The 27,099-nt window shown below is 38.0% G+C and overlaps 1 protein-coding gene and 1 pseudogene across 1 annotated transcript; both read left to right on the forward strand.

The window, feature by feature from the left end:
- The first annotated feature begins 12,718 nt into the window (after positions 1–12,718).
- Positions 12,719–25,411, forward strand: LOC137997544 (EGF-like repeat and discoidin I-like domain-containing protein 3). The gene is made up of 5 exons (XM_068843603.1): positions 12,719–12,935; positions 14,076–14,354; positions 15,033–15,147; positions 15,453–15,769; positions 24,942–25,411. The coding sequence occupies exons 1-5, from the start codon at positions 12,858–12,860 to the stop codon at positions 25,083–25,085; spliced, it is 933 nt and encodes a 310-aa protein (XP_068699704.1). The 5' UTR covers positions 12,719–12,857; the 3' UTR covers positions 25,086–25,411.
- LOC137997545 (uncharacterized) lies at positions 22,010–22,671 on the forward strand (annotated as a pseudogene).
- Positions 25,412–27,099: the final 1,688 nt, after the last annotated feature.

Below are 27,099 nucleotides of genomic sequence, written 5' to 3' on the forward strand. Positions count from 1 at the left end.
TTATTCATTTCGTAAACATCCCACGTTACTATTTGCGAGATTATCAAAAAGAAAATATGAAGACGTTATTTGAGCTTGATTTCAGCAATAACTTGAACGAAACATATCGAAATGCCAATATTTTGCCACTTCTTCGAGTTTCTGTTAAAGGAATGAAACCACGTGTATAAAATCGCATTTATTGCGCTTCGACCTTTTTCAGACAATCGTGGTCAAAAGTTGTTGGGAAGGTTGCGGGCATCAGCTCACTTCACACCTAATTCGATTTTTCTAACTATTGCCTGAAGTATTTGGGAAATACCATGCTCTTGTGGCCTCCCTCCCCCATATTCAATGTTGGAGTTCTTCAGGTAAGAAAAGTCACCATTTTTTTTCCCTGGAAAATCCAACATTGAAAAGGGGGAGGGGGGTATCTGTAAAATGAGGTTACCTTCCCAACACTTTTGTCCATGATTGTCTGAAAACAACTGTAAACAGTTTTTGGCGTATAACACAAAATGTACGGAAGATATGCAGTTGTTATTCTCCATAATTACGGTTCCATGGATTATCTTTATTGTCGTTGTTTTTGGGCTCCAGTCTCAGAACATGGAATTTGCTGAAGCCACCTATGTGCTCACTCCGAGGAGTGGTTTTCCGTGACACAATATTGCGTTACAACAGTATCTTAGGACCGGTACAACAATGCGCATTGAAAGTCCTTTTTCCGTAAAAATGCCGTTCTGTTTCATGAAGTTCACCACTTAAAAACGTATTGCAGCGTAAATTTGGTATCTAGAGGTACAATTCGTGCAAAATATACAAAATATTTAGAAGACAAGTGGCCTGTTAATGGTCGACGTATTGTTCTTTGAGTTACTCCCACAATGGTAATATAGCAAAGGTTTTTTTTTTGCCTAATTTAAACCTCACCAAGACATGTAAACCATGTGCTTGGAGCTGAAAATTTGTTGTTGTACTATTTTTTTCCCAGTTTATTAAGTAAATGCATTTTTAGATGGCGTTCAGATGATGTAGCGAGAGTGTATGGCGACGTATTGACGTACTATAATTGTTAATACATGACTACAAAACGGTGTTTCACGCAATACTCCACACAGTACTCCACAAGTATGTGGCAATTTTCGAGGCCAGTGAGGTACGTTTCGATACAACTTGAATGGTTATGGATAGAATTTAATACTGCAAAGTAACTGATTGTGAATTTGTCCCTTGGAGTAAAGAAATTCCTTCATTTTGAACAGTACTCCCTTCTATTGCGGGAACTTAAAAGATTAGTTGAGTAATAGGTTCTCATTTATATTCGTTCGATGGAGTACTGTGTAGATAGTGTTTAAAACCAAACTTTACAGTCTGCAATCCTATGAAAAACAAAGTTTGGATTACAATGGTCACCACTAAGCGCTTAGTTGAACCCAAAGACGAACAAAATAGCGACATTTTCCTCGGAATGTATGGAGTACTGTTGAGGAGAACTGTGTAGCATTGACTAAGTATATGACTGTAACCTGATCCTCGAGGCTACACACAGGGTTCAATAACATTTGGAAGCCACTTACGACCTATCCTAGCAAAATCTATTACGTATTTATGGCAAATATTGCATATCTAACAACAGCAAATAGATATATGGTACAGCTCACCGGGAATTATTCTTATTCATTTCGTAAACATCCCACGTTACTATTTGCGAGATTATCAAAAAGAAAATATGAAGACGTTATTTGAGCTTGATTTCAGCAATAACTTGAACGAAACATATCGAAATGCCAATATTTTGCCACTTCTTCGAGTTTCTGTTAAAGGAATGAAACCACGTGTATAAAATCGCATTTATTGCGCTTCGACCTTTTTCAGACAATCGTGGTCAAAAGTTGTTGGGAAGGTTGCGGGCATCAGCTCACTTCACACCTAATTCGATTTTTCTAACTATTGCCTGAAGTATTTGGGAAATACCATGCTCTTGTGGCCTCCCTCCCCCATATTCAATGTTGGAGTTCTTCAGGTAAGAAAAGTCACCATTTTTTTTCCCTGGAAAATCCAACATTGAAAAGGGGGAGGGGGGTATCTGTAAAATGAGGTTACCTTCCCAACACTTTTGTCCATGATTGTCTGAAAACAACTGTAAACAGTTTTTGGCGTATAACACAAAATGTACGGAAGATATGCAGTTGTTATTCTCCATAATTACGGTTCCATGGATTATCTTTATTGTCGTTGTTTTTGGGCTCCAGTCTCAGAACATGGAATTTGCTGAAGCCACCTATGTGCTCACTCCGAGGAGTGGTTTTCCGTGACACAATATTGCGTTACAACAGTATCTTAGGACCGGTACAACAATGCGCATTGAAAGTCCTTTTTCCGTAAAAATGCCGTTCTGTTTCATGAAGTTCACCACTTAAAAACGTATTGCAGCGTAAATTTGGTATCTAGAGGTACAATTCGTGCAAAATATACAAAATATTTAGAAGACAAGTGGCCTGTTAATGGTCGACGTATTGTTCTTTGAGTTACTCCCACAATGGTAATATAGCAAAGGTTTTTTTTTTGCCTAATTTAAACCTCACCAAGACATGTAAACCATGTGCTTGGAGCTGAAAATTTGTTGTTGTACTATTTTTTCCCAGTTTATTAAGTAAATGCATTTTTAGATGGCGTTCAGATGATGTAGCGAGAGTGTATGGCGACGTATTGACGTACTATAATTGTTAATACATGACTACAAAACGGTGTTTCACGCAATACTCCACACAGTACTCCACAAGTATGTGGCAATTTTCGAGGCCAGTGAGGTACGTTTCGATACAACTTGAATGGTTATGGATAGAATTTAATACTGCAAAGTAACTGATTGTGAATTTGTCCCTTGGAGTAAAGAAATTCCTTCATTTTGAACAGTACTCCCTTCTATTGCGGGAACTTAAAAGATTAGTTGAGTAATAGGTTCTCATTTATATTCGTTCGATGGAGTACTGTGTAGATAGTGTTTAAAACCAAACTTTACAGTCTGCAATCCTATGAAAAACAAAGTTTGGATTACAATGGTCACCACTAAGCGCTTAGTTGAACCCAAAGACGAACAAAATAGCGACATTTTCCTCGGAATGTATGGAGTACTGTTGAGGAGAACTGTGTAGCATTGACTAAGTATATGACTGTAACCTGATCCTCGAGGCTACACACAGGGTTCAATAACATTTGGAAGCCACTTACGACCTATCCTAGCAAAATCTATTACGTATTTATGGCAAATATTGCATATCTAACAACAGCAAATAGATATATGGTACAGCTCACCGGGAATTATTCTTATTCATTTCGTAAACATCCCACGTTACTATTTGCGAGATTATCAAAAAGAAAATATGAAGACGTTATTTGAGCTTGATTTCAGCAATAACTTGAACGAAACATATCGAAATGCCAATATTTTGCCACTTCTTCGAGTTTCTGTTAAAGGAATGAAACCACGTGTATAAAATCGCATTTATTGCGCTTCGACCTTTTTCAGACAATCGTGGTCAAAAGTTGTTGGGAAGGTTGCGGGCATCAGCTCACTTCACACCTAATTCGATTTTTCTAACTATTGCCTGAAGTATTTGGGAAATACCATGCTCTTGTGGCCTCCCTCCCCCATATTCAATGTTGGAGTTCTTCAGGTAAGAAAAGTCACCATTTTTTTTCCCTGGAAAATCCAACATTGAAAAGGGGGAGGGGGTATCTGTAAAATGAGGTTACCTTCCCAACACTTTTGTCCATGATTGTCTGAAAACAACTGTAAACAGTTTTTGGCGTATAACACAAAATGTACGGAAGATATGCAGTTGTTATTCTCCATAATTACGGTTCCATGGATTATCTTTATTGTCGTTGTTTTTGGGCTCCAGTCTCAGAACATGGAATTTGCTGAAGCCACCTATGTGCTCACTCCGAGGAGTGGTTTTCCGTGACACAATATTGCGTTACAACAGTATCTTAGGACCGGTACAACAATGCGCATTGAAAGTCCTTTTTCCGTAAAAATGCCGTTCTGTTTCATGAAGTTCACCACTTAAAAACGTATTGCAGCGTAAATTTGGTATCTAGAGGTACAATTCGTGCAAAATATACAAAATATTTAGAAGACAAGTGGCCTGTTAATGGTCGACGTATTGTTCTTTGAGTTACTCCCACAATGGTAATATAGCAAAGGTTTTTTTTTGCCTAATTTAAACCTCACCAAGACATGTAAACCATGTGCTTGGAGCTGAAAATTTGTTGTTGTACTATTTTTTTCCCAGTTTATTAAGTAAATGCATTTTTAGATGGCGTTCAGATGATGTAGCGAGAGTGTATGGCGACGTATTGACGTACTATAATTGTTAATACATGACTACAAAACGGTGTTTCACGCAATACTCCACACAGTACTCCACAAGTATGTGGCAATTTTCGAGGCCAGTGAGGTACGTTTCGATACAACTTGAATGGTTATGGATAGAATTTAATACTGCAAAGTAACTGATTGTGAATTTGTCCCTTGGAGTAAAGAAATTCCTTCATTTTGAACAGTACTCCCTTCTATTGCGGGAACTTAAAAGATTAGTTGAGTAATAGGTTCTCATTTATATTCGTTCGATGGAGTACTGTGTAGATAGTGTTTAAAACCAAACTTTACAGTCTGCAATCCTATGAAAAACAAAGTTTGGATTACAATGGTCACCACTAAGCGCTTAGTTGAACCCAAAGACGAACAAAATAGCGACATTTTCCTCGGAATGTATGGAGTACTGTTGAGGAGAACTGTGTAGCATTGACTAAGTATATGACTGTAACCTGATCCTCGAGGCTACACACAGGGTTCAATAACATTTGGAAGCCACTTACGACCTATCCTAGCAAAATCTATTACGTATTTATGGCAAATATTGCATATCTAACAACAGCAAATAGATATATGGTACAGCTCACCGGGAATTATTCTTATTCATTTCGTAAACATCCCACGTTACTATTTGCGAGATTATCAAAAAGAAAATATGAAGACGTTATTTGAGCTTGATTTCAGCAATAACTTGAACGAAACATATCGAAATGCCAATATTTTGCCACTTCTTCGAGTTTCTGTTAAAGGAATGAAACCACGTGTATAAAATCGCATTTATTGCGCTTCGACCTTTTTCAGACAATCGTGGTCAAAAGTTGTTGGGAAGGTTGCGGGCATCAGCTCACTTCACACCTAATTCGATTTTTCTAACTATTGCCTGAAGTATTTGGGAAATACCATGCTCTTGTGGCCTCCCTCCCCCATATTCAATGTTGGAGTTCTTCAGGTAAGAAAAGTCACCATTTTTTTTCCCTGGAAAATCCAACATTGAAAAGGGGGAGGGGGGTATCTGTAAAATGAGGTTACCTTCCCAACACTTTTGTCCATGATTGTCTGAAAACAACTGTAAACAGTTTTTGGCGTATAACACAAAATGTACGGAAGATATGCAGTTGTTATTCTCCATAATTACGGTTCCATGGATTATCTTTATTGTCGTTGTTTTTGGGCTCCAGTCTCAGAACATGGAATTTGCTGAAGCCACCTATGTGCTCACTCCGAGGAGTGGTTTTCCGTGACACAATATTGCGTTACAACAGTATCTTAGGACCGGTACAACAATGCGCATTGAAAGTCCTTTTTCCGTAAAAATGCCGTTCTGTTTCATGAAGTTCACCACTTAAAAACGTATTGCAGCGTAAATTTGGTATCTAGAGGTACAATTCGTGCAAAATATACAAAATATTTAGAAGACAAGTGGCCTGTTAATGGTCGACGTATTGTTCTTTGAGTTACTCCCACAATGGTAATATAGCAAAGGTTTTTTTTTTGCCTAATTTAAACCTCACCAAGACATGTAAACCATGTGCTTGGAGCTGAAAATTTGTTGTTGTACTATTTTTTCCCAGTTTATTAAGTAAATGCATTTTTAGATGGCGTTCAGATGATGTAGCGAGAGTGTATGGCGACGTATTGACGTACTATAATTGTTAATACATGACTACAAAACGGTGTTTCACGCAATACTCCACACAGTACTCCACAAGTATGTGGCAATTTTCGAGGCCAGTGAGGTACGTTTCGATACAACTTGAATGGTTATGGATAGAATTTAATACTGCAAAGTAACTGATTGTGAATTTGTCCCTTGGAGTAAAGAAATTCCTTCATTTTGAACAGTACTCCCTTCTATTGCGGGAACTTAAAAGATTAGTTGAGTAATAGGTTCTCATTTATATTCGTTCGATGGAGTACTGTGTAGATAGTGTTTAAAACCAAACTTTACAGTCTGCAATCCTATGAAAAACAAAGTTTGGATTACAATGGTCACCACTAAGCGCTTAGTTGAACCCAAAGACGAACAAAATAGCGACATTTTCCTCGGAATGTATGGAGTACTGTTGAGGAGAACTGTGTAGCATTGACTAAGTATATGACTGTAACCTGATCCTCGAGGCTACACACAGGGTTCAATAACATTTGGAAGCCACTTACGACCTATCCTAGCAAAATCTATTACGTATTTATGGCAAATATTGCATATCTAACAACAGCAAATAGATATATGGTACAGCTCACCGGGAATTATTCTTATTCATTTCGTAAACATCCCACGTTACTATTTGCGAGATTATCAAAAAGAAAATATGAAGACGTTATTTGAGCTTGATTTCAGCAATAACTTGAACGAAACATATCGAAATGCCAATATTTTGCCACTTCTTCGAGTTTCTGTTAAAGGAATGAAACCACGTGTATAAAATCGCATTTATTGCGCTTCGACCTTTTTCAGACAATCGTGGTCAAAAGTTGTTGGGAAGGTTGCGGGCATCAGCTCACTTCACACCTAATTCGATTTTTCTAACTATTGCCTGAAGTATTTGGGAAATACCATGCTCTTGTGGCCTCCCTCCCCCATATTCAATGTTGGAGTTCTTCAGGTAAGAAAAGTCACCATTTTTTTTCCCTGGAAAATCCAACATTGAAAAGGGGGAGGGGGGTATCTGTAAAATGAGGTTACCTTCCCAACACTTTTGTCCATGATTGTCTGAAAACAACTGTAAACAGTTTTTGGCGTATAACACAAAATGTACGGAAGATATGCAGTTGTTATTCTCCATAATTACGGTTCCATGGATTATCTTTATTGTCGTTGTTTTTGGGCTCCAGTCTCAGAACATGGAATTTGCTGAAGCCACCTATGTGCTCACTCCGAGGAGTGGTTTTCCGTGACACAATATTGCGTTACAACAGTATCTTAGGACCGGTACAACAATGCGCATTGAAAGTCCTTTTTCCGTAAAAATGCCGTTCTGTTTCATGAAGTTCACCACTTAAAAACGTATTGCAGCGTAAATTTGGTATCTAGAGGTACAATTCGTGCAAAATATACAAAATATTTAGAAGACAAGTGGCCTGTTAATGGTCGACGTATTGTTCTTTGAGTTACTCCCACAATGGTAATATAGCAAAGGTTTTTTTTTTGCCTAATTTAAACCTCACCAAGACATGTAAACCATGTGCTTGGAGCTGAAAATTTGTTGTTGTACTATTTTTTTCCCAGTTTATTAAGTAAATGCATTTTTAGATGGCGTTCAGATGATGTAGCGAGAGTGTATGGCGACGTATTGACGTACTATAATTGTTAATACATGACTACAAAACGGTGTTTCACGCAATACTCCACACAGTACTCCACAAGTATGTGGCAATTTTCGAGGCCAGTGAGGTACGTTTCGATACAACTTGAATGGTTATGGATAGAATTTAATACTGCAAAGTAACTGATTGTGAATTTGTCCCTTGGAGTAAAGAAATTCCTTCATTTTGAACAGTACTCCCTTCTATTGCGGGAACTTAAAAGATTAGTTGAGTAATAGGTTCTCATTTATATTCGTTCGATGGAGTACTGTGTAGATAGTGTTTAAAACCAAACTTTACAGTCTGCAATCCTATGAAAAACAAAGTTTGGATTACAATGGTCACCACTAAGCGCTTAGTTGAACCCAAAGACGAACAAAATAGCGACATTTTCCTCGGAATGTATGGAGTACTGTTGAGGAGAACTGTGTAGCATTGACTAAGTATATGACTGTAACCTGATCCTCGAGGCTACACACAGGGTTCAATAACATTTGGAAGCCACTTACGACCTATCCTAGCAAAATCTATTACGTATTTATGGCAAATATTGCATATCTAACAACAGCAAATAGATATATGGTACAGCTCACCGGGAATTATTCTTATTCATTTCGTAAACATCCCACGTTACTATTTGCGAGATTATCAAAAAGAAAATATGAAGACGTTATTTGAGCTTGATTTCAGCAATAACTTGAACGAAACATATCGAAATGCCAATATTTTGCCACTTCTTCGAGTTTCTGTTAAAGGAATGAAACCACGTGTATAAAATCGCATTTATTGAGCTTCGACCTTTTTCAGACAATCGTGGTCAAAAGTTGTTGGGAAGGTTGCGGGCATCAGCTCACTTCACACCTAATTCGATTTTTCTAACTATTGCCTGAAGTATTTGGGAAATACCATGCTCTTGTGGCCTCCCTCCCCCATATTCAATGTTGGAGTTCTTCAGGTAAGAAAAGTCACCATTTTTTTTCCCTGGAAAATCCAACATTGAAAAGGGGGAGGGGGTATCTGTAAAATGAGGTTACCTTCCCAACACTTTTGTCCATGATTGTCTGAAAACAACTGTAAACAGTTTTTGGCGTATAACACAAAATGTACGGAAGATATGCAGTTGTTATTCTCCATAATTACGGTTCCATGGATTATCTTTATTGTCGTTGTTTTTGGGCTCCAGTCTCAGAACATGGAATTTGCTGAAGCCACCTATGTGCTCACTCCGAGGAGTGGTTTTCCGTGACACAATATTGCGTTACAACAGTATCTTAGGACCGGTACAACAATGCGCATTGAAAGTCCTTTTTCCGTAAAAATGCCGTTCTGTTTCATGAAGTTCACCACTTAAAAACGTATTGCAGCGTAAATTTGGTATCTAGAGGTACAATTCGTGCAAAATATACAAAATATTTAGAAGACAAGTGGCCTGTTAATGGTCGACGTATTGTTCTTTGAGTTACTCCCACAATGGTAATATAGCAAAGGTTTTTTTTTTGCCTAATTTAAACCTCACCAAGACATGTAAACCATGTGCTTGGAGCTGAAAATTTGTTGTTGTACTATTTTTTTCCCAGTTTATTAAGTAAATGCATTTTTAGATGGCGTTCAGATGATGTAGCGAGAGTGTATGGCGACGTATTGACGTACTATAATTGTTAATACATGACTACAAAACGGTGTTTCACGCAGTACTCCACACAGTACTCCACAAGTATGTGGCAATTTTCGAGGCCAGTGAGGTACGTTTCGATACAACTTGAATGGTTATGGATAGAATTTAATACTGCAAAGTAACTGATTGTGAATTTGTCCCTTGGAGTAAAGAAATTCCTTCATTTTGAACAGTACTCCCTTCTATTGCGGGAACTTAAAAGATTAGTTGAGTAATAGGTTCTCATTTATATTCGTTCGATGGAGTACTGTGTAGATAGTGTTTAAAACCAAACTTTACAGTCTGCAATCCTATGAAAAACAAAGTTTGGATTACAATGGTCACCACTAAGCGCTTAGTTGAACCCAAAGACGAACAAAATAGCGACATTTTCCTCGGAATGTATGGAGTACTGTTGAGGAGAACTGTGTAGCATTGACTAAGTATATGACTGTAACCTGATCCTCGAGGCTACACACAGGGTTCAATAACATTTGGAAGCCACTTACGACCTATCCTAGCAAAATCTATTACGTATTTATGGCAAATATTGCATATCTAACAACAGCAAATAGATATATGGTACAGCTCACCGGGAATTATTCTTATTCATTTCGTAAACATCCCACGTTACTATTTGCGAGATTATCAAAAAGAAAATATGAAGACGTTATTTGAGCTTGATTTCAGCAATAACTTGAACGAAACATATCGAAATGCCAATATTTTGCCACTTCTTCGAGTTTCTGTTAAAGGAATGAAACCACGTGTATAAAATCGCATTTATTGAGCTTCGACCTTTTTCAGACAATCGTGGTCAAAAGTTGTTGGGAAGGTTGCGGGCATCAGCTCACTTCACACCTAATTCGATTTTTCTAACTATTGCCTGAAGTATTTGGGAAATACCATGCTCTTGTGGCCTCCCTCCCCCATATTCAATGTTGGAGTTCTTCAGGTAAGAAAAGTCACCATTTTTTTTCCCTGGAAAATCCAACATTGAAAAGGGGGAGGGGGGTATCTGTAAAATGAGGTTACCTTCCCAACACTTTTGTCCATGATTGTCTGAAAACAACTGTAAACAGTTTTTGGCGTATAACACAAAATGTACGGAAGATATGCAGTTGTTATTCTCCATAATTACGGTTCCATGGATTATCTTTATTGTCGTTGTTTTTGGGCTCCAGTCTCAGAACATGGAATTTGCTGAAGCCACCTATGTGCTCACTCCGAGGAGTGGTTTTCCGTGACACAATATTGCGTTACAACAGTATCTTAGGACCGGTACAACAATGCGCATTGAAAGTCCTTTTTCCGTAAAAATGCCGTTCTGTTTCATGAAGTTCACCACTTAAAAACGTATTGCAGCGTAAATTTGGTATCTAGAGGTACAATTCGTGCAAAATATACAAAATATTTAGAAGACAAGTGGCCTGTTAATGGTCGACGTATTGTTCTTTGAGTTACTCCCACAATGGTAATATAGCAAAGGTTTTTTTTTGCCTAATTTAAACCTCACCAAGACATGTAAACCATGTGCTTGGAGCTGAAAATTTGTTGTTGTACTATTTTTTTCCCAGTTTATTAAGTAAATGCATTTTTAGATGGCGTTCAGATGATGTAGCGAGAGTGTATGGCGACGTATTGACGTACTATAATTGTTAATACATGACTACAAAACGGTGTTTCACGCAGTACTCCACACAGTACTCCACAAGTATGTGGCAATTTTCGAGGCCAGTGAGGTACGTTTCGATACAACTTGAATGGTTATGGATAGAATTTAATACTGCAAAGTAACTGATTGTGAATTTGTCCCTTGGAGTAAAGAAATTCCTTCATTTTGAACAGTACTCCCTTCTATTGCGGGAACTTAAAAGATTAGTTGAGTAATAGGTTCTCATTTATATTCGTTCGATGGAGTACTGTGTAGATAGTGTTTAAAACCAAACTTTACAGTCTGCAATCCTATGAAAAACAAAGTTTGGATTACAATGGTCACCACTAAGCGCTTAGTTGAACCCAAAGACGAACAAAATAGCGACATTTTCCTCGGAATGTATGGAGTACTGTTGAGGAGAACTGTGTAGCATTGACTAAGTATATGACTGTAACCTGATCCTCGAGGCTACACACAGGGTTCAATAACATTTGGAAGCCACTTACGACCTATCCTAGCAAAATCTATTACGTATTTATGGCAAATATTGCATATCTAACAACAGCAAATAGATATATGGTACAGCTCACCGGGAATTATTCTTATTCATTTCGTAAACATCCCACGTTACTATTTGCGAGATTATCAAAAAGAAAATATGAAGACGTTATTTGAGCTTGATTTCAGCAATAACTTGAACGAAACATATCGAAATGCCAATATTTTGCCACTTCTTCGAGTTTCTGTTAAAGGAATGAAACCACGTGTATAAAATCGCATTTATTGCGCTTCGACCTTTTTCAGACAATCGTGGTCAAAAGTTGTTGGGAAGGTTGCGGGCATCAGCTCACTTCACACCTAATTCGATTTTTCTAACTATTGCCTGAAGTATTTGGGAAATACCATGCTCTTGTGGCCTCCCTCCCCCATATTCAATGTTGGAGTTCTTCAGGTAAGAAAAGTCACCATTTTTTTTCCCTGGAAAATCCAACATTGAAAAGGGGGAGGGGGGTATCTGTAAAATGAGGTTACCTTCCCAACACTTTTGTCCATGATTGTAGAAATGAGTTCGGTGGGGCAACTACAGGCAGAAACGATAGGTCGACCTGGGTTGTTGGGTTTGTGAATTTTAGGCAAGAAGTAAATGCACGAAGTTCTAGGGGTGTTGATGATGAGATTAGTGGCAGTGTCTGGTAATTCTTGATTAACTATAAGATTTTGAATGGTGTCTTTGACAAGTTTGATTGATTGATTGTTTCTGTTTGCACCAATTTTAATTTCTTTCTTTACTCGTTAATGGTATCGTGGTTTAATAATTTTCCTTTATATTTATTCTTCTTGATATATGTTGGTTTTTCTCATTATGTTGTGCAAAGAAAGCAAGATAAAATTAAAATTAACAACTAAACATTCAAATGAAATAATTAAGACGAAAAGTTGAAAGTCTCGCTCTACCTTTTATTTCTATGGGTTTCTACCTTTTTATTTATCTGTGGGTTTGTTTCTTTTCGAGGGAAATTATATTGAAATAACACCTTCCAATAAAAACAACGGTAGGCCTTGTGAGCAGAACGAAGTGTTCTTCAAGGATTTATACACTTCTAGTACACCTGTTGGTCTTGTCGTTCATAAACAGGAACAACGCCATTTCAAATTAAAGTACCTGTCAAGACTACAAATGTTGACAGCATTCTCACTTATGTATTAGGCAATACCGTATCTTAATAACTCTCAAGATGACAGATTAACGTATTGAGTTTCGAATAATGCACTACAACTTCGAGCCAGCAGCGAAATAGAATTAAAAACACCCGTTACCATCTACACAGCGTCACTATTGTGTTGGTATTTAGTGAAAGAAAAATTGCTCTAAGCGCAGGATGCATCTGGTAATAACATTCCTGTTCACAGGAGTTGCTCTGGGCTCTTTGCTTGAACTTACTCAGCAGCAAGTACAGGTCAGTCCTCGTTATTAGTATTACGTTGGGTAGAGGAGACCCTATTTGAAATGCGGAAAGAAAGAATATTAAGATTTCTTTGGTCATTGCTTTTATGAACTTTACTTTAGTAGTAAACGAACGATCGTAAACAAAAGGCTTGAAGTGAATTTAAACACGTTGCGATAACAGTGCATTGCGCTTAGTTCAAGAAGCGACCTACGTCCAGTTGGCTTGATAAACAACGCCTTGGTGGTGTTCAGTCTGCCAAAGCGTTGAACAAGCTCCCAATTGGTTTTGATAGCTTACTGGTAGAGAACTGCATCGGTTTCACAAAGGTTAGGTGTTCAAATTCCGTTCCGAACAGGAATACGTTTTCGCCGACGGGCTATTCTTTCGTTAGAGCGTAAATAACGTTTATGGCGTCATTTTAGTTTAGGTGAACTCTGAGTCCAAACTCCTTAGCGCTTTACACATTAGATTGTTGGTAGGTAGGTAGGTAGGTAGGTAAGTGAACTCTGAGTCCAAACTCCTTAGTTGGTAGGTAGGTAGGTTGGTGAACTGTGAGTCCAAACTCCTTAGCGCTTTACACATTAGATTGTTGGGGTGCTGACTTACTCTCAAACCAGGAGCTTTGACTGAGATTGGCCTCAGTTTACGCTTATTTGGTACACCTGAGTACACCTGAGATTCGCTTTCAAGGTTTTCATTTTTTTTCAATTTTAATTTTGTACTATTGTGTAAAGCGATACCACACCTCAATAACTTTCAAAATGAGATAGGAAAACATCTGCTGCTAGCTATACGCAGTGTCTTTAATTTCACAATACTTTCAAAGTTAGAAAGCATAGCAGTTTGTGACGTCATCTTAGTAAGTAGTTCATGTCTCGCACATGCTCGGTCGTTGCACAAACGTCGGGACTGCTAATCTTATCATTATTTTCATGTATTTTGGCAAATTTTGCTACCTCTGCTTTATGGTACTGAGATCCACATTTTTATACAACATTATTTATAGCCAATACTGGGAGGTTGTCGATGCACTCGAGGGAGCTAAGAACCGTTTCTTTCATTCCTTTTCAGTGTCACTGCGCTCCTCTGAAGGGATGAAAATATTGTCACTAAAATTTAATTTCTTGCTTTTCCTTTTATCTTAAACAGATCGAAAGAGATGAATATCAGCACCTGCGTTATGGAAACTTCAAGGCATTTTTGAACCATGAATTAAATGTTTCTGCTATTTTGGCCAACGTTAGCGTGCAGGAGTATACTGAGTGCGCTTTTGCATGTCTGAAGAAGGTGGCGTGCTTCTCGTTCAACATCGCCATTGAGCGAGACATTACCTCCAAACAATATTCTTGCCATCTTCTTTCAACGGACAAATACAGGAATGCCGATCGTTTTGTTTTGAGTCAACGATTCCATTACTACGCCATACCGGTAGGTTTAGAGAGCCCTATTCACTGATTTTCACCTCTGATAGTGGCAGTGGCGGTAGCGGTAGCAATAACACTGAGTGGGAGTAGTAGTAGTAGTAGTAGTAGTAGTAGTAGTAGTAGTAGTAGTAGTAGTAGTAGTAGTAGTAGTAGTAGTAGTAGTAGTAGTAGTAGTAGTAGTGTAGTAGTAGTATTAGTTCGTTAATCCTTTCGTCACCAATACGTGAAGGGATCTTTCCAAAAAGAGATACACACAAAAAAACCCAGCAAAAACATGGCAATTCTGAGCGAGACCACTAGTCCGGACACGCAACAACTTAGCAAACAATTCAGTGCACAAAGTTTGAGGCAAAAGTTAACACTTCTTTCTATTTTGGTGTCATTGCCCGAAGGTTTGTTATCTGCAAAAGTTATCGGCTCATTAACGATACTCTTTACAAAATTTAACGTAACAACGGTCTGTGAACTCCTAATATAGTTATTGCTGTTTTAGGAGTAAACTCATTAAAGACTTAAAGACTTAAAGTGAACGGGACCAAGCAACAATACAAAATGTGACACCGCCAGGCAAGGAAATGCGACTCTTAATTGAAATGTGAAGCATATGCATGTCAAAGTTTATGCTACATCTAACCACAGGTAACAATACATGTTATTTTTTAATTCTTTTAATTTCTTTCAGAGCCCATGTGATAGCATTCCATGCAAATCCAGTGGAGCCTGTCGACCTCTTTACAGCGAAAACGATTATATGTGTATCTGTAACCACGGATGGTCTGGGAAAACGTGTGACCGTGGTAGGGAAGGCTTCGTTATATATGCTTTTTTTATCTTTGAAAAATGGTATTTGCGCAGAAATTACAAATAGGCTTGTTAAAGAACTATTTGATTTTGTTATCGTGTGCAACATTGCTGGTTCGTCGCTGTAATATTAATAAGACGGTTTCTCAAGGGTTTTGTGGTACAGCGAATAAGATAATACTATAAGATCAAAGAGAATGCAGTAGCAAGATATACGGTAGAATCCGCAAACGAATGCAGTAACTACGACTACAGCTGTGGAAATAAATTTATGTTGTATTTGTTTATTATCTTACAACAGAATCATGTCAAACTGTGGGCATAGAGGATAGAAAAATGATACCTGACTCTAGCATGACGGCAAGTTCTACCTTTAGTAGCAGCCACTCTCCATATTTTGGACGATTCAATGAAGCGCGGCCTGGATCGGCACGTTGGTGTCCAAAAACAAGTTCTGACAGGAACGACTATCTTCAAGTTGATTTGGGAAAAGTGAACCTTGTTTGCGCAATCGCAACGCAAGGGACAACGACATCAGAGTATACCACCAGCTACAAGCTGCGGTTTTCGATCAATGTAGTTACGTGGGAAACCTATAAAGTTAGCAACTATGAAAAGGTAATTAAACAAGCTAACGGAAATGAAAATTTTAAATGAAAAATGATCATTTATTGTATGTTACAGATTGTTTCTTTTTTTTCCCCTATTCATCCCTGAGAAAAAAAAAGAACTTATTTCAAGGTTGCATGAAAAACAAACATCACCAAAGAGATATTAGGGACACTAGCTGCAGTGCGTTGGACTTGGTATCTTGTAAGATATAAACAAATAGAGTAGCAATACTACAATGTAAAGGGAGAAAAAAAACTAACACGTCAGGAAGTGTCAGGATGTCTTCGTTAAACGTTTTGCAATGCAGATAAGCGGTTCCTTAAAAACACAGAAAAAGGACAGAGTCCATATCTTTGCCCTATTGGTGTCTTGCGAATTTAGTCGTGACCGTTCAGAGGTTTGTCAGCTGTTGCGTCTTAAACCAGGCAGAGATAGTGGTGAAGCACGAGAGAGGCCGTATTCAGTTTAATGGTTCGCTTCTGGGAAGAAGGGTGTTGAGATCTGTTCTGCGATCTCTTCCGCATAACAGTCCGGCAGCACATGCCCGTAATTCCTAAAATAACAAATCGGGTATTGTATTGATAAGGTCGTCAGAATATGTTTCATTAGTCATGAAATGGTTCTGACCACAAGGATTCTTTCGGTTGTGTGATCTGTAGAACTAACGTTTTGTGACTAATTACCCCACTGTTTTATTCCTAATTTTAGTTTTAGTTGTTTCTCAAAACTGGGACTCTGTTGATAAAATTGTGTTTAAATATGAAAGGTAAAAATAGGAAAGATATACCACACTTTAAAGCTTAGAAAAGTCGCTTTCACAGTATTCATGATTTATTCATATAATCCTAGCCCTATTATTACGGATAAAAAGAAGAAGAAAAATGCAAACAAATTCAGTTAAATTAAACATTACAGAAGAAATGAAAAGTCTCAGACTTTTTTTGTGGAACAAGAAAATTTTGGAAGGAAAATTTTGCCAGATCTGCTATGGTAACCAAATTTTAAAATTTGTTTAACAATTGGCCAGCTCTACAAAACACAAAGATGTCTCACCAATCTCTGAAGAAAAGAAACTGAACTCCTTCCATCCTTTGCATTTTAATAAACCTGTCACGTCGATTGAAAAGACAGAAAATTGGCAAAGATTTAGAAAAAACAAATGAAGGCAAAGAGAAAGATCACACGGCAACAAGGGAATTAAAAATCATTTGGAAACTCAGGAAAATTAAGTGGCGAAATGCTTATAGGCGGCCTAAATGCAATGGTGCTTTTTTCACAGCACGCCTTACTCAAGGATAGATGCCCTCGAGATTGGTACAGCGGCCTCCGCCAATACTTAAATCTATTGCGAAAAAATCCATCAAATGAATGTGAAATTGTGCCTCTTGCTTTTTAGGGAGAATATTTTACTCAATCTCAAAACCAAAACATGTGACTTTTCCTTCACGAAACATGGTCCATGAACTCAAATTTCGGTTCTGAGACTTATTACAAATCTGTATGAAAAACACAACATTAGCTCTTCTTTTATTCAAATAAGCTCATTAAAACTTGAAAATTACCAAAAAAAATTGAAAAAAATCTTTAGAAAAGCTAATATATAGCCATATAATTTACGCATATCAGTTAATTATTACCTTCATGCGAAAGACAATTAAGTGATGATTCAGAATATATATAGGTTCCTATACTTTAAGTTTAAATGGCTTCTCAAGAAAGGCCAGAATGCAGGGCAAATGTATAATACGTGTCATGATCTCCAGAGATAACCTGGTAGGAACGAGTTAAATTTGTTGTGTAGGGGCTAATTTGATTTTATCTATTAGTTCTGCAATTAACTTGAAAAATAAAATACACAAATCCCGACAAAAATGTAAGCAACCGAAGACAAAGATAGTATAAGCAGTAAAACGCTACACAGCAATAGACCATTTCAGAGTTCATGTCTGCCTCCTCTTCAAAGCGAGTCTAAGTGCGCAGTTTTTCTTATGAAAATTAGTTTTCATTCATATGTAAAGTAGAACTAATTACTATTACAAAAATAGGCGCTAGGGAGGCGCATGTGACTACTACGGAGATGTAAAAGGGGAAAGTATGGAAGAAGTAGAATAGTTCTTTTAAAAATGTTCTGTTGTGTGAATAGGGGTATCTGACAGAATCACCACAACTGATATCGATAGTTCTCGACCATTGAGATTGTTTTTCACTTTCATGCAACAAAAACATAAATTTGAAACCGTTCAATGAAAAAGGCCAAGAACTTGGAAAGTTGCAGGAAACAAATTCTCAGGTATGTGCGGGACTTCCTTTCTGAGATGAATGAAGGGGTAGTTTCTAAAGAAACTGTGGTGCTGCGTCGGTGGGGAAGTAATATACAAAAATTTGGTTTTATCAACGGAGTTGATAATGTAAATTGGCCACCGTACAGAGATTCTAAAAGCTGACGTTTCGAGCGTTAGCCCTTCGTCAGAGATAATCGAGGGATTATGGATTACGTGTAGTTTTTATAGTAGAGTAGGAGCTACGCTATTGGTGGTAACATGGCAACGTGAAAAATAGGAATATATTATTTAAATGAAAAGCGTTCGTTAATACCGTGAGGATTAAGGGTGCCGATTTGAAAGATGAATTTTTGTTCCAGATTCTTGCGGCTTTCCGTCGTACCTAGATGTAGGGAAAGGCCGCAGATAGCCATGTGTTTTTTGAAGTGGTTAGGCAGATTAAAATGGCGAGCGATTCCGCGAACACCTTCGCGATGTTGAGAAGAATGACAAGCATGCATCCAAGCCAGTTGCTCGCCATTTTAATCTGCCTAACCACTCCAAAAAACACATGGCTATCTGCGGCCTTTCCCTACATCTGGGTACGACGGAATTAATGTATGGAGTTAATGTATGGAGAAACGACAAAAACATCTAGACGATCGCTTACTTTTTGCTCAGGAGAAAAAATACAAGTGTATGCCGGAACACAATTCCTAATGTACTTGAAACGCCCAAACTGGTGATATTCATTGAGATAGACCTTTTTTCGATCAAATTTGCTTTGTCTCATGTTGTTTACGTAAGGAGACCTTTAGGAAATTCAAAATGCTGCATCGTCGTAATGAAAGACGTCACGGAATTGCAAACTTGAAAAAGTATTTAACCTTAACCCTCCTATAGATAAAAATTTAGAAGAATTTGATTAGCTCACCGTGAAAATCATCTATAGTTTGACAATAGAAAAGCTTTGTTTATTTCGTATACGGGCTCAATATACCTGCAAGGTGGAAGAAGCTCATGTTTTCCCTCAAAGGGCTTTTGCTTTCCTTCAATGGCTTTCATTAAACGTATAAACGGGCTCAAATGACCACTTAGAAACAAAATATAAAAGTTGCGAGAAGTGCTGCAACTGTTGTAAGATATAAAAATCTCACCCGATCAAATCACAAAAGATCATCGTCTGCGAACTAAGAGGGCATTTCGTTCGCCCTCGCAAACTATCGGCAAATCATCGTACTGTTTGCAGAGCCCGGACTTTGCAATCCCCTCTCGTGGCGCCGGCTACGCAAGCTAGTACTCTTTGTGTGCGGATTGGCTCCGAATTGTATTCTATTGTTACCTACTCATTTTCAGAAAAACCCACACTATGGCAATAGTGACTAAGGGCATGCACAGTAGTCACAAAAACTTTGCACTTAGACTGGCTTTGAAGAGGAGGCAGACATGAACTCGGAAATGGCCTATTACCTAATATCAAAAAGTACCATAATACTCTGTATTTGTCCCTCCAAAATTTTGCATAAACATTGTTTTTACTTTCTCTTGGGTCTCAAAATGATCCCAAGACAAAGTGGAAACAATGATTATGTCAAATTTTGGAGGACAAACAAAGAGTATTATGGTATTTTTTTATATTGGCTAATAGTGGTGTGGAGAAGAACTAGTAGAAAAACTATGAACCATTTGGGCTGGCCCACCTGGAAACGAAGTTAAAAGTTTTATAGCGAGGCCCTCTCGCGCATGGGGCAGAGCCCCATACTTAAGGACGTTCGCGCGAAAATATTCCCACATTGAAATTTCTTTCATTTCTCGCCTAAAGTTAGGTCATAAATTGCTTATTCCAAAAATGAGAACAACAACAACAAAAAAAATAAAATAAAATGGGGAGTCACCGACTTTGTTTCGGAGAAAAAGGCAAGGGAAAATGCCCTAATTTTGATAGATGGGTCATCATAACCTGTTGTAACCTCATCTACCTATCCGTCGAAAATCATAAAAATAATATGCTAGAGTGAAGGTTTCCAGTGCATAGAAATATAGGAGTGGGTTTTTTGGCTAATTGCATGCCGCTGGGGATGTCGTAAACAGTAGAGTTAATCCTCAACGAGCGTTTTCGCAAGCGCTAACCGCTTCCAAAATTCAGGACACAAGGAAAGAAAGATTTTTAAAAAGATAACTTCTTACATTGTGATTTTTTTTACATTTCATCAATTTTGTAGATTATAAGAAGAGTAATTGATTCATGTCTTAAAAAATAGGAGTCACCGATGATCTAAACGAGTAAAATCGATGTGATTTTGCGAAGCTCTTGGAAAATTTCGTTTGTGACGTTTTTGCATGACCTGTCGGGGAAGGACTGGAACCCTAGACAGAACCGATCGATGAAAAGCTTTTGTAACTTTCTCGAGCATAGCAGCGAAGTTTCAAACAGGCGTTGTCTTTATTTGGTTAGTGTTTTGTACTATATCTCTCCACTGCCGTCATGCTCACCTTCTGGAGTGTGGTTTTCGTAAAATATAATCTCTGGTTGTTTCCTCGTAGGTCCGTACTATTCAAGTGGAAGGAAAACAATACAATTCAGCTCTATTTTCATAAAAGTAAAGGGGAAAAAGTTCAAAAACACGCATTTCCTTGAACTAAGAAGTTCGTAGCCTAATAAAAACATTTTTAAAAAACCAACCCCATTAAATTTACGCAACGTCGCTGACTAAAACTAACCTTCGTCGAGTTTTCAAAACTTTTCAGCCACTATTCGATTAGCTACCTTTTCCAGACTTTTTCCAGTCTCCCGTTCCTTTATCTTTAACATTTCATGATGAATTGGAAATAAATGTGCCATTATTTTGCCAGGAAAGATTTATTGCTGCTCGACTATCAAGGCAAGAAAGCCTGACGTTTCGGGGTCATGCAAATAAGGAAAGGTACAAGATAAGCATAAATTACAATAAACGGCCTAAACAAACACCTTGGCGCGGATGGAATTCGTTTGCACGTTCAATGTTGGTTTACGCGTGCGAATGTATAACATTTTTTAAACGAGGCAATCAAATTTGCTGGTACATTTCGTGATGGTGTGAAATTGCTCAGTGAAGCGTTCAGACATTTTACTATTGTGTTGGAGGTTATAATGTTTGTAAATCGAAGATGACTTTCTAGTGTGCCCTTCTACGCGCTCTTGTAAGTGACCAAGTGTATAACCCACATACCATGCATCACACAGGTTACATTTAAATTCATAGACAAGAGACATTGTTGGTTGACAATAGGGGGCTTAAACTCATGTCGCTTAAGTTGTTGCTCGAGCTTAGGGCTTGTAAACACTGGTTGGACAGTGACGTTCAACTTGGAACTTAGGTTGTTTAGATGTTGTTTAACATAATTACCTGAAGACTGGTCCTTAATTAAAGGGTAACACCACTCTCACAGGTGCACCGATGGTACATCTGGTGATGGACAGGGCTCCTGAAATGAAATCCTTCTCTCAACGAACCGCTTGATTGTAGTTTCAATCAGTGGCTTTGGGTATTTCAAGTTATGAAAAACCCCTCTAAGGCGGTCACATTCCTTCCAGAAGAATAACCAATTAGAAGATAATCGATAAGCGCGATCCACCATGGTGTTAACTAGGCTGCGCTTGTACTTAATGTTAACGTGACTCTGGAAATGCAGAAGGAGACCCGTGTTGGTTCTTTTGATGTACACCCTACTCTCAATCTTTGGTACACGGTTAAGTAATTCAGGTACATCGATGACATCCTAGCCGTAATGCCTGATAAGATGACCGCTGGCCAGTTTCTAGATACCCTTAACTCTACCCATCCTTCCCAAACGTTTACCATGGAATCGAACGGGAAGGATCACTTCCCTTTTTAGGAACTGAATTACTTAACCGTGCACCAAAGATTGAGAGCAAGGTGTACATCAAAAGAATCATTTCCAGAGTCACGTTGACATTAAGTACAGGCGCAGCCTAGCTACCACCATGGTGGATCGCGCTTATCGATTATCTTCTAATTGGTTATTCTTCTCGAAGGAATGTGTCCGCCTTAGAGGGGTTTTTCATAACTTGAAATACCCAAAGCCACTGATTGAAACTACAATCAAGCGGTTCGTTGAGAGAAGGATTTCATTTCAGGAGCCCTGTCCATCACCAGTTGTACCATCGGTGACTGTGAGAGTGGTGTTACCCTTTAAGGACCAGTCTTCAGCTTCAGCTAATTATGTTAAACAACAACTGAACAATCTAAGTTCCAAGTTGAACGTCATTGTCCAACCAGTGTTTGTAAGCCCTAAGCTCGAGTAACAACTTAAGCGACATGAGTTTAAGCCCCCTATTGTCAACCAACAATGTCTCTTGTCTATGAATTTAAATGTAACCTGTGTGATGCATGGTATGTGAGTTATACACTTGGTTACTTACAAGGGCGCGTAGAAGGGCACTCTAGAAAGTCATCTTCGATTTACAAGCATTATAACCTGCAACACAATAGTAAAATGTCTGAACGCTTCACTGAGCAATTTCACACCATCACGAAATGTACCAGCAAATTTGATTGCCTCGTTTAAAAAATGTTATACATTCGCATGCGTAAACCAACATTGAACGTGCAAACGGATTCCATCCGCGCCAAGGTGTTTGTTTAGGCCGTTTATTGTAATTTATGCTTATCTTGTACCTTTCCTTATTTGCATGCTATTTCACTAGTCTCTTGATAATGCAGTCATGATGACCCCGAAACGTCAGGCTTTCTTGCTTTGATAGTCGAGCAGCAATAAATCTTTCCTGGATTTTTATATGCCTTTGCTTCAGTAAATCTCTACTGATCAAACATTCTTTTGCTGGCCTGGAAATTTTTCCCCGACGCTTTTGTTGCTTGAAGTATTAATGCGTGACATATAACAGTCGTGCTAACTGCGCAGTAGCACGAACGTCCTTAGGAGAATATGGTCAACCTTTTTTCGTTTGGTTGTCACGTGATTGACCGAGCGTACGTCCGTCTGTACAGACTCTGGGGGAGGGGGATGGGAGGATAAGAAAGGGAAGGTGTTATCATTACTCCCGACTCATGTCTAGATTCAACTGTTTATTTGGCAAGTCATTATACTATACCCAATTACAATGGTTGCGTTATTGAGTCACACAATGAATCAATAATCATGACAGAAGGGAGGGGAGTCTGGCGAATGCAGGTTTTGGGCGCGAATGGGCGGATTTTCTTGGCGGGAAACTTTTGTGCAGCCGGCGTTTATCCCACTGACCTTGGTCGCTTTTGAAAAAGAGTTTTCACTATTAGTGATGAGCAAAGGGATAAAGAGCAGGAAAGAGCTCGAGAGAAGAGGCGACAAAATTGAGAAATTGAAGACAAGAAAGCCTCGAAAGAGGCCGAGGAAGGAGAAGAAGAAAAATTTCAATGAAGAACAACGTAAAGCTGAGAGAAATAGAAAGAGAGGCAAAACACTTATTTTCAACGGTTAGCTTTCAGGTGAAATGTTCTCCTTCTTAATACATACCTCGCTTCCTCACACATTTTGTAAATTCACCAAAAAAACGAAGAAGGCCTGAAACGTTTGCAACTCCGTGTTGACAGAGATTCTGGCATATTTCAACAATCACACACCATGTCACTATTCAAGCTTACAGCAGACATCATTGGCGAGTTTTCTTGTCATCATTGTCTATTTCGTCAGACAAAAATAAACGCCGTATAGATTTATACTGGATTGCAGTAAATTTATCTGCAAGGAATGCACTTGTAAGCAATGTTTGGGACAGTTTAGGTTCCTTTTGGCCAGATAAGACTTAGAAAAGCGGTTTAGTAAGCTCGAACCTGCGATTTTCGGCAAAATATCCAACAGCGATTGAGTTTAGTACAAAAATCGTTGTCTTCAGTGTTTTGCACGCGGTTTCGTATTGTGGCCGGCTACGGTCTACAATTCATCATTACTGTGGCGACTGTCCACACTAAAATAATAGCTTTCAATATATAGGCTTTTTGTGTGGAGTAGAAGTCCAGGCGTAAGCTGCTTTGTTTGACTGTGAAATTGCAGTCGAGTTTAAGAGAATTACTACGCTTTATGTAGCTTGACTTTTTAATTAGTATTTAATTTCTGTTGTTCTAAACTGAAGAGAGAGGGTGAAAAGATTATCAGTCAAACGGAAAATGTACGTTGTGAAAGAGATTACTGTGCATGTGATTTCAGTTTTTTGAATCGTTGATTAAAATTGTTGGTTATATGTTTGCAAAGCTCAGTGTCTATTTGCTGCTGTCAGCTCAGAGGTGTTTGACCGCTGTAAACTGTATACACTAATGACGTTTAATTTTGTACTTTATGCAGAAGCATAATTATTTCCATATACACTATATTACTTTCTGAGGCTAGAAACGGGAGCTCCGCTTTTAGGCTTGGCTAAATCTATATCTTACTAAGATGTTCGAAAATCAATAATTCTTATTAACACATGACTGTGATTATAACCCTTTTTTATCATTTTATTGAAACAGATTGTCATCATATCGCTACACTTAGGTGATAAGAGGGTTGAAACGATCAAAGTTCTCTTGCATAGTTGTAGAATAGTCTTGTTTGTGTCAGCTATGTAACCGCTCCTCCAGTAGTTTTTATGAGAGGAAGTTTTACAGATTAAACGAGTCACAGTTCATTCAGTTTGGTTTAATAGTGCGGGAATATTACAATAGTAGAACCCACGACATTGCTTTTTGAAAACGACTAAAAACGATCAGAAATTCCAAGCGCATCAGGCGCTGACAGAATTTAAATGAAACTAGCTGTTGAAAAACGTTCCATTTTTCGTGTAGTATACACCTTCTACTTAAAGTTTCCAAAAAACAACATTACTTTGATTACTTACAAATTTGTAAATAAATTAACTTTTTTTTTTCTTATATTCACAGGTCTTTTCAGGGAGCACAGGGTCCAATGCAGTGGTTGTCAAACATTTTCTTAATTCTACCATCAAAGCCGGATATGTTCGCTTTTATCCAGTGACATTGTACAGCTGGCCTTGTTTGAGGGTTGAAATATATGTGCAAGAGTAGAGCACTTACTTTGCTTTCACAAAAATAGGTCGTAATGCATTGCGAGTTACTAAGAAAAGGTTGAGCGCAGAATGAACTCTTTTTGTTTTACTGTGGAGGTTAAAATGACTAGAGAGTATTTTAAGTTAGCCCTTATTATAAGTGGTTGAATTCCACTTGCAATTAGTGCACACATTAAGTAAAATGAACTTTCATTTTCGTTTGGCACAAAATTAATAGGACCCTGAGTCAAGATTGATCCAGAGCAATAGCTGATTAATTTAAATTTAACGAGTATCACGCATGGAAATAACGAATATGCTATAAATAAAGAACAAATAAGACTTCTTCCAGCTTTTTTACCCAAGTGAGGCAATACTTCTAGTGGACATAGAATATTCGACAAAAATCTCTCTATTTCCCACGACAAGTTAATTAGGTAATTAACCGCAGAGATTAAGAGATTAAGTGCCATTAAGGATGGATTGTTTCATCTGGTTGTATTACTTGGGTACGATAATTAGCTAAACTAGAGAATTCTTATTCTTGCAATTCTTCCAAGCTTATGGTCGCTTGTGTGAAGTGTAGCCCTACGTTTAATTCTATTACTACTTTTCACTTCTCCTCACTTTGAATGAAAGGTATTACAATAATTTATTTATTTGTGTACAGTGGTGACCATACAGAAAACCTGTGGACATTACCATACTGTTCCAAACTCTGCTTACAGTGTACAAAGAAAACACCAATTAACCAATGCTACAATTCTCAGTCCAAAATTATGAAGACGCAGACCAATGTTATGCACACAACATCACCAAATCCAACAAAAAAAGCATGCAACACCCTTTACAAATTCATACATTCAATTTTTTAAGAATTATATTTTAGATTTTTCTTTTTGTTGAATTCTTAATTAGAACACAGTAACTGCTGTACTTCATTTGAAATTTAGGAGTTCATACTACCCTACAGTAAAGGTGTGTTGTTTTTGTGTTTCTAAGCTTAATTAATTCTAATTCGGTTTGTACATAAAACAAAGCAAATAAATGAAGTGGTCGAATTTGTACTGAGTGTTTCCGTTGGCAAATTTACTTGTATCAATAAATAGATAACCTTTATTTGTCTTTGGTACAACAAGTAACAGCTACTTCAAGTTACAGGGTTATCTGTCTAGTAAACTTTCGCCACTTTCCAAATTCTACAGGTGATTTCTTCGCTCTGACTGAGCATGATGGTTTGCTACAACTGGACAATTTATTTGTACATCCCACGGAAACGCCCTTAGGCGTCTCGTTTATTCTTACAATAAGCTAACCTATCTTTGAGCCTGCGATCCAATCGAAACCCAGTATCTGGTCAGCGGAAAATTTGTTTTGACAGGTGTTAGTTGACCATATCATGGATGTGTACGGTGTAAACTAGCTGGAGACAGGTATACAAGAATTGCTTCGCTAAACGTGAACCGGCGATATAGACCGTATTCATTAATGGCGGTCAAGAAATTATTCTTTTGTCTTTGTGCTAATCATCCTAACTAGCCTCACTTTTGAAACAAAAATTCTTTTGAATTTTGCTCGTGTTTACGAGGCTAGTTAGGATGATTAGCATAATGACAAAAGAATAATTACTTAGTCGCCATTTATGAAATCGGTCTATGGTTACGTGATACTGGAGACACTGGCATACATGGAGGCGTGGACGATCGTACGGTCGCACGGTGATCATAACCGAAAAACGTTCTCGCACAGATGGGCTACCACATTTTCTTACCAATGGTGCTCCGTGCGCGCGACTTCGGCACGCAGAGCTTCGCTAAAAACAACTTGTTTTATTTGCTTTCAAAATGGCGAAAATGTGCCGGGTTACCAACCGCTAACCCACGGAAAAGATATTTTTTAGTAAAAAGGAAAATCGTAGTATTTCATCAGTATCTATAAGATAATTATTGTCTTTCTAACCTCATTTTACGGGTTGCACTGTAAGCTACTGGTCCTTATTTTTCCAGATCAATTTGGAAACAACTGGAGGCTCG

This window comes from Montipora foliosa, chromosome 3 (assembly GCF_036669935.1).
Source record: "Montipora foliosa isolate CH-2021 chromosome 3, ASM3666993v2, whole genome shotgun sequence".
Lineage (NCBI taxonomy): Eukaryota > Metazoa > Cnidaria > Anthozoa > Scleractinia > Acroporidae > Montipora > Montipora foliosa.

Excerpts from the sequence above, each read along its gene's own strand:
- LOC137997544 (XM_068843603.1), top strand. The coding sequence starts at position 12,858 with ATGCATCTGGTAATAACATTCCTGTTCACAGGAGTTGCTCTGGGCTCT. Across the intron at positions 14,355-15,032 it reads TCCATTACTACGCCATACCG|AGCCCATGTGATAGCATTCC; the intron begins GTAGGTTTAGAG and ends AATTTCTTTCAG. Across the intron at positions 15,770-24,941 it reads AAGTTAGCAACTATGAAAAG|GTCTTTTCAGGGAGCACAGG; the intron begins GTAATTAAACAA and ends TTATATTCACAG.